At 36.1% G+C, this 14,758-nt stretch overlaps 1 protein-coding gene across 1 annotated transcript in view; it reads left to right on the top strand.

The window, feature by feature from the left end:
• Positions 1-766: 766 nt before the first annotated feature.
• The window catches only part of CPS1 (carbamoyl-phosphate synthase 1), a gene marked incomplete at both ends in the record, with an annotated part of 122,675 nt that continues 108,683 nt past the window's right edge, over positions 767-14,758 (top strand). The window contains one exon of the mRNA XM_080689150.1: positions 767-892. Coding sequence (XP_080545276.1) covers positions 767-892 — 126 coding nt within the window. The remainder of the gene's footprint in view (positions 893-14,758) is intronic.

Raw genomic sequence — 14,758 nt, 5'->3', positions numbered from 1 at the left:
GCTTTATTTAAGTAACAGCTTGCCCATTGCTTTATGTGCTTATTAAATTTTAAGTTCTGTAATAGGTAACTTTGCCCCATTTGTATTTTACCTGATATTATTGACAGCTTTGGCATTTAGAACACAGAGAAGTAAAATAGTAATGATATAACATACTATTCCATTAACCTCCAAAACAATGAAGATGGCTATATATTTGTGGTAAAAGTTTATTCTGATGTTCCTTTTACTATTCGTAGTTCCATTATCTTTTTCCAAGAAGAAAATGGCAAGCCTTCAGGTTTCTTTGGGAATCCAAAATCCCTTCTGAGGCAAATGAGGTCTAACGTGTCATATGTGACACAAGTAAAAAAGCCTTTGATCTTTAGCATCACTAGAAAGTTGCAAATCTTTAGGGTAAATGATATTCCCAAGGCTGTGCTTAGGTCATTCTATTCAGCTGCATAAGCAATTCCTTTGATGGAAGACTGGGTTTCTACAGCACTAGCATTATTTCAGTAGGAGAAGGTAGTATTTGATATGTTGCAATTTGTCTTACATGCCCACGGAACATCTCTGGACATCACCTCGGGAGGCGGGGCTAAGAGAAGGTGGAGCTGGGCTTGAAGACATTTAATGGCAGAATGAATGGAAATCCGAAGATCTCTGTGCAGTCAGCCTTAAGCCCCATCTGCACAGCCCTCACCCCATTTTCTTTCACATTAATTTAAAAATCTTATAAAATATACGTGATTTTATTTAATTTTAGTCACAATTCACCTTCAAAATGACAAGGATTTTGACAGCTTGCAAGGTGGTGAAGACACTGAAGACAGGTTTTGGCTTTGCCAACGCGACTGCACAGCAGCAATGGAAGTTCTCGAAACCTGGCATCAGGCTCCTCTCTGTCAAGGTAATTCCCATATTCTTTGTTTCTGGTAACATTACAGGTTATGGGTTAACAGCAGAGTTAAGGTGTCTATAACAAAGTGAATATGGATTTGAACGTAGTTCCAAAGTGCTAATTTGTTAATATTTGCTTTGCCATTGAACCTATTGATTTAGTATTTGCTTTACTATTGATTTAGCAAATGCTCGTTTTTGTCTTCTCTGAGTAAAATTACAGTAACTTTTCCCCAACATAAAGAATGACAAGAGTTCTCATGAAAATGTGAAATATAAGTATACTGTTAGAAAAAAAAATATTTTAAAAAGCTATCATAAATCAGATATGGTGGTACCTGCCTGTAATCCCAGTATTTGAGAGGCTAAGGAGGATCATAGGTTCAAAGAAAGCTTCAGTAATTTAGTGAGACTCTCAGCAACCTACTGAAACACTGTTTAAAAACAAAAGTCAAAAAGGGTGGAGGGTAGCTTGGAGATAGATGCACTTCCCCTGGTTTCAAACTCCAGTACCGCAATATAACAACAATAACAACAGCAACAACAATGATGATGGCATCAACAACAACTGTCATAGCTCTGCCTGTGCCTAGATTCTGTGGTGGTTCATCATTCTGGTCTAAAAAAAAAGAGTTGCTTATATGTATGAGCCATATCACAGCACATCACATGTCAAGCTTCTATTCCGTAATGGACTATTGGACACTTTACTCTTTTGGAATATCACTTTAAAAACATTTAGATAGAAAATGTCTCCATAATTTTGGTATTCACAAGTCATCATGCAGATGCTGCCTTAACATTTTTCTTTTTCCTCATAGCCCTTCTTTTACAAAGCCAAATTTATTATTTTCACCTTTGAAAAGTAAGACCCCAAGGCAAGCAGTGTTTGATAATTCTAAGTTTATCTCTCTACCTGTGGGGGCAAACTCAGGCAAGGAATATTAGGCTGCTCTTCCCCCCACCTGCACCATTGGAGTATGAAGCTCCTGTCCAGTATCTTCCCTGTCCTATACCTTTATGAAGATGTTTCTTGCCAGTTCAGCCTGAAATTACTCTCTTGGATCATTGCCAGTGACAATCATCTTTACTGAAGTATAAGTTTTTACAGTAGCTTTAAATATATTGTTTCTTTAGTAGTAAGAGCTTGGAAAATTTTGAAGCAGGGAAGAAACCCTCTCCACTGATGTAAAAATAGGTTAGGATAGTTTTGAGGGGGTGCTGCTTGTATTTTTCATGCTCACTGGGTTGGCTAGAAATCTTTTGGATGCTTCCATATCTTCAACTGCTTGGTTTCTTAAGTTAGGATTCAGTGGATTTAGCCCAACACTTGTGGTTAAGCAATACCCATAGGCTTGTTTGGCCTTCAGGGATTGGAGTGGGGAAGGCATAGGAATAAAGGAGAGGGAAGAAAGAGGGGGATAGACAGGAGGGTTGGGGGAAAAAAGAGATCGCCCAGGAGAAAAGAGGATGCTGATAATACCATTAGTAATCTCTTAACAATGTTAGCCTTTCACATTGAGAAGTTTCTAACAGTATAAGAAACTACTTTAAATTAAGAAAACTAAGAAATGCCATTTTCTTCTTATAAAAAAAGAGCCGGAGGGGAGACTATTCTAAATCATCATCAAAGATAAAGTAACTAGATATAAACTATCTAGAATATTTGGTTTTAGTTTAGTCTTAGTAATATCTCCAGGGTACTGAACATATCACCTCAGAGAGAAGAATAAAAATGAAAACAGTACCAACGATGGTTTTAGGTGTCTTCTAAAACTTCAAAGTTGGGTCACTTGGGATATATTTTTCTTGTCACATAAGTGAGTAGGTAAGGATTAAGTGCATCTTTGTTAGACACAGAAACACAGAAATGAACTTACCACTTAAAATGGCAGATGTGGCTGACACCAGAAGCCATTTCCTCAAGATGACAATACTTGCTCTAAACAACAACTGCCCAACCACATCCACAACCCGGCAATCTAATTATGAGGATGGGATACTGCGAAAGCAGTTCTAGCTCATGGCGGCAGATCTGTTTCAAGGTCTGCCACAGTGCAGGCTAAGAATGACAAATCTGTAGGAGGAATAAGCCATCATTTCATGGTGTAAAAGCCATTACTCACGCTCAGTCATTACTGGTCCAAGTTCTGGAAGAAAGCCAGACATAAAAAATAGTTCCTGAATATCACGATAGTGAATTAAAATTCCGTATGTAGTCCATGGGGGCTTGTGCTATTATTCACTTATTTTCAGATAGTTCTCTACCTACTTTCTTCCTGACTTTCTTTTATAATTCCAATGCTCTGAGAATGATAGATCCACATCGGTCATTTCAGAGGTGGACATCACACTTTAAAATAGTTAAAAATCATTCAGCTGTAGTTACACAATGGCCAGTTACGGGCAGTAAGGACAGTTACTAAAGGTTAGCAGCAATACAGCCGGTTACAGATAGTGAATGGATTGTGAAAGACACTGGGGTCAGGTTCTGTGAGCACCCTGTTAAATGAGATGGCTTTTTTGGTGTCTTTGGAGGTCACTTTCCCTCTTCTCTTGGTGACAGAGGGAGAGGGGTGCATTTGACGACAGCAGTGACGCACGTGTGTTTTTCTGTGGCGCTTCTTTGCATATTTGCTTGTGGCTAATATTTATAGAGTGTACTTTGCCAGTAGGCACCATTGTAGTTCACTTATAAGTGAAGAGGAAAGGATTTCAAGGTGTTCTGTATTTTAAAGGGAGCTGTTACCAAGGGTATAAATGATCAACAACCATAAAATATGAAGGCTTTTAGAGACTATAATCTTTTTCTATTAGTATTGAAAATGTTCAGTGCTCATTATTACCTTCATCCAGTTGTAACAGTATAGCAAAAAATTCTATGGGTGGGAAATAAAAACTATCTGGACTCTAACATCTGTTATATATTTCCCAGTGTTCTGACCTTGGTAATTCACTGAACCTAAATTTTGTCATCTATAGTGTGCAAATAATTCTTGATTTACTCTAAGAATTGTGCAGTCATCATACAAGACTAATGCTTAAAAAGTTATCAAACACATTAGACAAAAATAGATAATTAAATTCTGTTTATTTGTTTTCATAAAGGGCTCAGTAGCGTATTATATCAGAGCATACTGTGTTTTTCGTGTACTATAATTATTACAATAATAGATATCTGATAAGAATTCTCACATAGTTATAAGAATAATTATTTCACCTTTGCTTTAATAAATGACCTTCCTTCCTCCTCTTCCCCTCTTGTACTGGGTCTTGAACCTGGAAGCATTCTACCTCAGAGGTATACCCCCAGCACACCTCCCCTTAAATTATCTTGAAATGGGGACTTACTAAGTTGCTGAGGGTCTTACTAAGTTGCTAAGGCTGACCTTGAACCCCACATCCTCCTGTTTCAGCCTCCCAAGTACTGAGATTACAGGCATACACCTGGCCACAAGAAGATATTTCTTACAATGAATCAGACTCAAGGATCATCAAGTAATCATTTTATTTTTAGTACAGAGAATTTAATCCCAATAGGCAAAATGTACATCTGAGTGTCTTCATTCATTCATTCACTCATTCATTTATTTTCTAATAAACTGAAAACTATCAGGGGAGTATATATGAAGAACAGTAAATAAGATGAGTTTATAGTAAGGGCACAGTTTTTGACTGCAAGAAACTTACAGACATAAAAATTTTGAGTTCCCAAGCCTTGGAAAGTCACCAAGACTAAACAGTTTTATTTTATTTTATTTTTTTTACTAGCAAACGAATTTGGAAATCAAAGGCATTAAGATGAAAAAGTTAAGTTCCCTATGAATAGAAGAGGTTTCAATAAGTACTGCTTCTAACATTAATGCACTCATTTTTAGAAATTGTGACCTGTGTTACAATTAAGCCAGGAACCTAATGGTCCAAGTGTCCTCTCTGGCACTTCTGCTATGAATGAGCCCTAGGAGTCATTATTCCCTTTGAAAGGATTTCATTTTGTAAGATTTTACATTCTGATTCCAACACAGAAGTATCTATTTAGCTCAATCTGGAGAAGTAATTGTCATTTGATTAGAAATTGGCAACTACAAAAACTCCTACAATTAGAATCATTTAGTTATATTGTAGTCACTTTAAAAGTCATTCATAAGAAATATAATTCATTATTATATTGGAATATCTTTGTACATATTAGAAGTAAAGATAGGGGAGGGGTAAGGTTATCACAGACTTTTAAGAATAAGTAATTTATTAGACTTTCACTACATATGGATAGTGAAATGTGGGCTGGATTTATCCATGATAATGTAAAATTTTCAGTGATAAATGTAGTTCCAGCCCCAAATGAGCTATTGCATAATTATCTTGTACATATTTTTGTGTGTGTTAATTTTCTTGTTGGGAGGTGGCCTCTCTTGAACATTTTTGTATGTCCTCCCTGTTTTATATCTTTCTCCTTTCTAAAATACTGACTTACTTGCTTGTCATCAACAGATCCTTGACATTCTGAGCTTCTTAACACAAAGCCTTTGGAAAAATTATAGATCAAATGACCTACACTGGAGGGAACTGAACAAGACACCAAGGGCTCAAAATTTAAGGCAGTGTTCCCTGAAGAATTCCTGGTACACTGTGGTGCCCTAGGCAACTCACAAGCCTTGCTGTAGTCTCCTGCTGTAGCAGAAGCTAAGAATTCTAGTTGGGGAACTGCCTAAAGGTCTTAGTCAGCCTTGACCCATTTCCCTGGCCCTTCCCTCTAGTCCCATTTAGCTCATGCTTGGGTAGACTTTCTTATTATCTAGAAGTCTTATCGCTATGATATTGAGACTACTACATTGTCCATACATCTCTGACTTTCCTCCTATTTCTGACTTGCTCCAAAGGTAGAGAATTTTTAGTATCTCTAATGCAGTGGTCATGTTAGAGCTTGTTTCCTGGCTTCAGAAGTTTGCTGTCTCTTATACTTCCCAGGGTCTCTACAGGACTACCAGAGTCTTGAAGAAGGCCCCGCATGGGCCAGGGTCAAATGACGTGTTAGACTTCTCAGCGTAGTGATCTTTAGTTTGGTTTTCTTCATGTGGCCTAAATGAGTGCAACTCATCACAGTATTTTCAAAGCTATTCTCTTTTGTTTCCATCTCATTGAATATAATACACTGATCTTCTAAATTTCATAGGGAAGTTATTGGCTAATGTGAAGTTCTTATAAGTGAATTAATTAATGGTATTGCTGCATCATTATAGAACTTCACTAAGTTTCTCCTATGACATAGAAGACCATATCGATTTATTACCATACAGTAAGAATTAGCTCATAATGCTTCTCAGATTTAGAATAAATTGCCACATAGAATATGCTCAGCAAGTGCTTATTGAAAAACCCATTTTTCATTAATATATTTGTAATACTGTTTTTATAAATACAATATTTTGTTTAGAATGAGATATGTAGCAACAATAAAAATACTCATGAACTTATCTTCTTTATTTATAAATGTCTAGATCATTTAACTATTGAAGCAAATTAACCTTATGTTTCCCCCTCCCCCACAACACTGATTTATGTTTAACCAAAGGCAGATGATTTTGGAGGTTGTAAGGTGTAACTGATCACTGCAGTTAGCAGAGTTTAGAAATCCTAAAGCATTAGGCATTCCTAACTATGAAGAAGTTCCAGTGAATATTTTAATGATTCTGGGTGTGGTAATGCTCACCTGTAATCTCAGTAGTTGGAAGGCTTAGAAAGGAGGATTTCAGGTTTGAAGCCAGCCTCAGCAAGTTTGTGAGACCCTCAGTAACTTAGCAAGACCATGTTTCAAAATGAAAAGAGCTAGCTTGGGGGTTGAATGTTCTAGGCTCAACCCCCAGTACTATATATGCATACATACATATATATATATGCATATATATCTTTGTATATGTATATATCTTTGTATATATGTATATGCACATGTACATATATGTATAAATGATACAGAAAATTATATACATATATACTATATATTATATGTAGTATATATTATATATGATGCAGAAAATTGTGCTGTGATTCTGAATTTCAAATATCCATACTTTGATAATATAACTCCAAGAATAAAAATAAGATTTCATTTGCAAAAAAAAATACCATCTTATGATTTTAAGTTTTTACCAAATTATCTACACAAAATATTGTCTGAAGTAAATTCTGGCTTTAGGCTTCCTACTTTCCAAGCCTAATACAGATTTAGTTCTTAAGAGGCTGAATACTGAGGCAAAGTAATAGCTAAGAAACATCAGGTAAGCCAGAAATCAAATATCTAATGTAGCTTTAGGCCTTGTAAAAATGGAAATAAACACATGGGGCTTCTACTTTTTTGATAAGCAAATAACTTTCATAGATAAATGGTCCAACAGCAATATAGTCTGGTTCCCAGAGTAAATCATTTTCATTTCCACTACTTGCTGAAGGGGATTGTTATCTCTATAGTATCTTATATTCAAATCTTTTATGGAATTTATCTTTGATGAGTTAGCTTAAGGCTTTACATCCAGAACATTTAATTGGTGGATTTTGGTACACAGGAGAAGAAATCTACTGTTCTTCCCATTTTACAGATGTGTACATGCTGTAATCAACACAAGGTCCATGCATGTCTGTTTATACACAAAGTGATATTAAAAAAAAAAAACCTGGTTAGAATTTTAATTAGGTCCCAAATACTGGCTGGTTCTTTTTAATTTAACATTTTGCTACTGTGCTTATCTCTCTGAAGCCATACTTTTGTTTAACCTGGCTTTAGAATGTTATAAATTGCTTCTCCTGCTGTGATTTTATTGTTTACTCAAAAGTCTACTTATATACTACATTTTATTTCTTTTGTATTGGTGCACTGTAGTCATACAGCTTAATGGGATACAAGATGGTAGAGGCATACATGCACACACCTTCTTTAATTCACACCCATTCCCTCCACCTCCCTCCTCATGTTTGGCTTAGTGGTTGACTCTGATATATTTGTGAGTGTACGTCATGTACATTAGGGAATCTCTGTCTTCCCCCTCCCATCTCCCTCAATTAGGTTGCCTTATTTGATCATCTCAAGTTTTCCTCCTTTGTCTACAGTTCCTCCTATTGCCCTTTCACCCCTAGCTTCTGCATTTTAGGGGAGCATCACATTTCTTACTTTTTGTGTCTGACTAATCTCACTTAGCATAATGTTCTCCAATTCCACTCAATTTATTTCAATACAAGATAAATTTTATTTTTATTTCTTTTTCTTTTTTGCAATATTTTGATAATAGATTCTTTGAATCAAAGAATCAGTAAGGATCCTGCTTTATATGACTGTCAGACATTATATAAATAGGATGTTTTAGGACAATGCTGTTGACAGTTGACATATTTCTTCTACAATCAAAATATTGCCACTTGTTTGTAATAGAACATGCTGTTTTTTAGTTTTCAATTTCTTTCTCATATTGTCTTGTAAGCTCCGTGTGTACGAAAGTCAAATGCCATTTTAGACTGCAAGAAAAGTCTCATTTCAACTTGTTTTCAATGGCTTAAAATGAAAGATAAAATAAGCTCACAAAACAAAACCAACAAACAAAACCCAACTGGTTTAAAATCAAGGATCAATATCATCTGAGTTAGTCCAGAATGAATCTGGAATGTGGTACAGTAAATGAACAAGTAGAAAATCCTAGTAACTTAATATAAGGAAGAAGGCTAACAATGATAATAAGCCCAAAGCTGTTTCAAAAACTTCTATAAGTTAATTATAAATTATTTTTAAACTTTGACTCTATTTCCTAAGACCAAGTCTTCCAAATCAGTTTAGCACAGCACCAGGGACACATTTTTAAAGCTTTTTGAAAGGATTTTTATCTGTATGATTCCTATTAATGATTGTTGCATTGTTCTCATCCTGGAAAAATCTTTGAAACGTCTACTCTTAAAATCATGATTTCAAACTGAGATTATCAAAGTACAAAATTTTGGCTATTTATTTATGGTCCCATAAAGTTAATTAAGTTTCTGACTAGAAAATGAACTTTTGAATGCACTCTTAAAATGACTTTTAATTTTGAGGAAAATTTAAAAGCCTTAAAGAGATGAGCTATATGGGAGAAATGTCAGCTCTGCTTGCAGTATCACACTTTATAATGTTCCTAAAAATAAGAAATGCTATGGTATGGTAAAACAACAATACCAGTGCCACAGCTGACAAACCAAGAACTAACCACTGAGAATTTATTTCAATTTCTACTTCTATGCAACCACCCTTACAAAAGCATACTTTCACAAAAAACTTTAAAATTTGTGAAAGAAGTCTTATAAAGACTTATAAAAAGGCTTTATAAATATTAGAAAACAGTATGAAACTCAGTTTAGAATGCTCATTTTAATAGTAATAAAAGAATAGGGATTATATAGATGTTTGTGTAATTCAGAACAAGAAATATTAAATAAAAAATAGAAAGTGGGAGATTCAAAATGGAGCAATTAATATACACATGAAAATCGTGGCTTAGCCCATCTAAATATGGCATATGGAAAAATCTATTACCTAATTGGTCTTTTTTTCTAAATATTTACAGATGAAAGTATCATTTAGTATTATTAGGCTATACATATTTTAATTGTTAATCTTTAAATTTATTTATTCTTTATTATTATTTTTTATTCGTGCATTGTGGTCATACATCTTAATGGGATAAAAGACTTGTGGGGATATACATGCACACATCACCAATATGAAGTAATAAAAAACAAATTTTGAGCACTCATTTTAGAACCTGATTGACTCCCAGATTCACAATATTCATATACGTGAGGCTCAAAGAAGTCAAACTCTGAGTACAGGCTAGCTTTACTGCCTTTGAGTTGGTATTCATATTGTCTGTAACTCTTGACATTTCTTTAAAATTTATTTGCCTGTTTTGCAAACATAGTTACCTGAGTGTAAGAGAACAAATATAATTCTAAAGAAGTAGAGATAATGCTATTGATTGCAGATACAATCTAAACACTGGTTCAAGATCAATTGTGAAATATTTGGAAAATAAAGAAAAAACATCTGTGCATGTGTGTGTGGCATTTTATTTTTAGCAGTCGCATATTGAACTTTTGTTCATTGACCCAAATGAAACCGGTGCCCACATGTGGTCTCGACTCTTGAATACTGGCCTATTTATTTTAATTTTAATGTTATTTATTATTTTGTGGTGCTGGGGATTGAACCCAGGAGCATTCTACCTCCAAACCATACCCCAGCCCTATTTTTTATTCTTTATTTTGAAACAGGGTCTCACTAAGTAGCAGAGGGCCTCACTAAATAGTGAGGCTGGCCACAAACCGGAATCCTCTTATCTCAGCCTCCAAAATGCTGGGATCACAAGTGTGGACTACCACGCCTGGCAAATCCTGGCCTATTTAAGAGTAATATTACCCCTGATGGTCCATTTTGTTTTAGTGACTAGGAGTTTGGTTCTATGGAAACAGACACTTAAATGAGATTGGGAGAACCTCCTGTTTATTAGGGATCTACTTTTGTAAAGGGGGATTAAGGAAGTAGGATTAAGGGCAGAGAAGCCACCTGTGATGCAGGCCTGACAAAGCCATAGTCAACCTTACAGGAAGCTCTTGTCCATCAGTTTCCTGAATTGGGACTGTGCCTTTCTATCTCTGCTTGGCTTAGCTACCAGGTGTGAGAAGCACCAGGAAGATCAAGAGTCCAGGCAGCACTTTGCAGCTGAGATAGCCACAGTAGGAGACCTTTGACCTCAAGTCTCACAGTAGGGAGGGAGGGGCGTGGAGGGAGGGGAATCTCCAGGCAGATATGCCTCAGCATCTGTGATCCTAACAGTCCTGAGAGATTGAAAACACAGGGCCTAGAGTCAGTGTGAATAGTTCTCCAAACCCGCCAGTTCTCTTCAGATTATGGAATATAATTAATGACTTGACATTTCTCTCTGATACTTTACAGATTTATAGACAGCAAATTCTTGCTTGACCTGGGTCTTGTTGTTGCTTCTCCATGGCAATTTTGAATTAAGGTCCTTGTAAATAAATTAGAGTTCATGATTGAATTGCCTTTTATCTCCACTTAAAAAAATTGCAAAGTAGAAATAGAAATAGGCTCAGAAAAGGGAAAAGAGGTAATAAGTCAGACTGACTGGCTTCAGACACCACTGCTTCTCCAGTTACTAAGTGGAATGATCTTTGATTCCCCAAGGCTCAGTTAGCTCAAGTGTAAAACGGAGATCTTAATGTTACCTACCTCATTCCCCCCACCCCATGAGGATTAGATGAGAAAATCCACTAATAGCGTTAGAGACAGAGCCTTGCACATTCCTGTTAACTATCAGTATTTAGGGAGGGCCTCTTAGGGAGGGGATTAGAGTGGCATTCTCAGCAACACAATGTGTTCTCAAATCTTTTTTCTAACATGTCTTCATCATTTTATTTGAAATAACATATCTTTCCCAGACAATAGAAATCTATAATTCAAATCTAAACATTTAGTTTGCTTGTGCAATTGAATGTAGACTTTAGCCACCACAGATAACTATATATGCAACCTGGCTTATATCTCCATAATTTCTCATTAAAGTAATTCCAAAAGGTATAAATAGGACAGTGATAGGTCAGTCACCTTCTGTAAGACTTGCTTAGAAGTGTCAGTGCTGTGCTTTCTTCAGATATAAGTATTATTTCATTTTTTAAAAGTAATGTGCCACTTAAGAAAATTTGAAGCATATAATGTTAAGTGTGTACTTTAAAAATTAATTATACAGTTATTTATTGAGTGCCAAGGATATACACCTTAACAATGATAAAAAAAAAATCACAGTAGCGTCAGTATTGGAGGTGAGGGAGAAAAGCAGGCCGATTATTAGTTTTGCAATATGTGGAAATTTGGTGAAGAAATGTAATATTGCAAGCTTAGGGCCAAACAAATTTACTGAAGACATACAGTGAAAATTGGTAAGCATTTTAGATAAAAAATAAAGACTCCAATTTGTATTCCTTTCTGCAAATGATAGAGGATTAGATTTCTAGGTAATAGGGAATTATTAATATTAGTAATGAGAACAATTCATGAGGATACAGAAAAAACCAAATTTAGAAACCGTCTTCTAGAATCTTCTTCTGAAGACATTACTTATACGAGAGCTGGTTGGTATGAAAAGCTTAGGGGTACTTGCTGGACAGTAGTTGTTTCCAGTCTCAACTTACTCTTTCTTTTTATCCTTTAGCATGTATTATATCTTTGTTGAATATATGTCTTTACTTTTAAGAAGAGAAAGTGAAAATTAGTAAAATCAACCAGAAGCCAGTAGGCATCAAAGAATTACTTTGAAGCACTCTAGTGTCAGCAGGCTACTATCCTAACATCACACAATGCCCCATATTTCTGCATGTTCACCAGGTTTGTAGTGGTCATGATACAGTGTGAACCACAGTGGGCAGTTTCTATGGGGATACGACATTGAGTTAGGCAGTAGAGAGGATGAATTCCTAAAGCAATTAAAATGTAAGGTAAGCTGCAGACAATCTACACTGAATAGTGGCTGCATAAGACAATCAATGACTAATTCTGAGTTGAGTGGTCTTTGGGGGCATAATATAGGCACTAGCAAGAATGAGTCAGGATATAGATGGGATACAGGAGACATTTCCATGCAAAGGACTACTGACACGGAGCGTGGAAGTCTAAAGTATAATGTGGAGAGACCGGGCCAGATGAAGGGACCGCAAATGCTAACAGATGGAAGTGAGAACTAGTCATTCAGCGAATGTTTATAAAGGCTGTAACTGCTTTGCTAGGATGGTAGAGGCAAGGAGAAAGTGGGAAGAGCCAGGGCAATTAGGAGGCAATAATAAATGATGATGGAGGTTTTCTCCTGGGTGGTAGCACAGTTTCATGTAATGTGAGTTAATTCTACAAGCAAATGGGTGATTATTTATTAGTTGTTATAGTCATTATTATTAATTATTAGATGCTGTGTGCTGAGTGGAACTTTTTTAATTGGAGCATTATTTAAGTAAATTTTTCTCTATTGTAGCTTTTCCCTTTTGACCGAATTCATTATTTAGTCATTTAGCAGTACTCTGCCGAACAATTAGTAGACTTTTGGACTAAAGGAATGTCACTGAAGTGTGAACAGAGCTTAATTGTTTGTCTTCTGTGTTCCCAGCACTGATCTAAACTGGAGGCACAGTAGTAAGACAGACCCTATCCTCCACCCTCATGAAGCTCACTTCCTAGTGGGGCAAGGCGGAGGGTAAAGAAGGTACTGGATGGCACGCTAGAAGGGAGGGAGTTCTGTGAAGCAAGAGCAGACCAGGGAGATAGAAACTGGGGGAACATATTGCAATCTTAAATTGGGGGATCAGTGATCTTGCCAAAAAATGATACTTGATTAGACTTGAAAAAAATCTTTAAAATTTGAACTGTAAAGCCAGGTCTGGTGTGTAGGTGCACACCTTTAATTCCAGTATGTGAAAGGCTGAGGCAGGAGGATCATAGGTTTGGGGACAGCCTCAGCAAGTGGTAAGACTCATCAACCTAGCGAGACCCTGTTTCAAAAAGATAAAAAATAGGGCTGGGGGTGTATCTCAGACGTAGAAAGCTCCTAGGTTCAATCTCTAGTAACACACACACACACACACACACACACACACACACACACACACAAATATTTGACCTGTAAATTCAAAATTCCTTCCTTGCTTCCTTCCTTCCTTCCTTCCTTCCTTCCTTCCTTCCTTCCTTCCTTCCTCCTTTCCTTCCTTTCTTATGCTAGGGATTGAACCCAGGGGCATTCTATCTCTGAGCTACATTCCCAGCCCTATTTCATTTTTTTATTTTAAAATAAAGTCCCACTATGTTGCCTAGAGACTCCCTAATTTGCTAAGGCTGGCTTCAAACCTGTGATTATCCTGTCTCTCAAATACTGAGATTACAGGGGGTGTAACACTACACCTTTATTGAACATTTTATTTTGTTGTATGAAGCATAGATAAAAAGGTAAAATTTTATTAAAGAAAAATAACTAAGGGGAAGGAAGGTTATTTTATTTATCTTTGTATTTCCAGGTATTTCAGTGATATTCTCCCTGAGATCTCTCTAGTTTACAATCCATGCACATATCTAGGCCTTACTAAATATTTGTGTTTGTGTGGGTTGAGGGGTATTGGAGACATTCACCCATATACCTCCAGAATCTAGCATGGTACTAAGCACATGAGAGGAGCTGTGATGTTTGTGACTTGAAGCTTTCTACGTCTGAGATACACCCCCAGCCCTATTTTTTAAAACTCGTGGGATCAAGTACATAATTAGGACCTTTATTTTGTGGAACTCATATTTGTATAGTCCTTTGGTCTTATTTCTTGACCTTCCACAAGCATACATACTTCCCTTAATTAAGATTTCCTTTGCACTTTTAGCTTTCAAAATATCAAAGTGCTCGGGTAGTCGGCACTTAAATTGTAATTTAATAGTATAATCTAATTCCTAGGTTATGCACCTTTATCTACTAGGACTGAGGTGACTAAAATATCTTATGATGGTAACAAGGTGATTTCTTTGGACTTATTGGGATGAAATAGCATTTGGGGAACTATTAAATAAAAGAGGGGATTCCAAATGATAGTTCTCTGTTCAGAGTACCTCTCTCAATTCATAGGTAAGTCAATGGACACTCATCATTTTAAACTCATTGGAGGCCAGTGTAGTTAAGAAAAATATAAAGTGTAGTGTAGGCAATAAACAGAAGCCTTGTAACAATATAATGTGTAGTGGGAAAGAGAATTGGAAGGTCTATAAAAAGTGCCAAAAAGAACAAAAAATATAATTAAAGGAGCAAAAGACATATTGAACACAATC

Source organism: Muscardinus avellanarius (assembly GCF_963383645.1).
Source record: "Muscardinus avellanarius genome assembly, chromosome: 2".
NCBI classification, from domain to species: Eukaryota; Metazoa; Chordata; class Mammalia; order Rodentia; family Gliridae; genus Muscardinus; species Muscardinus avellanarius.
This window is presented reverse-complemented; position numbering and strand designations above follow the sequence as displayed.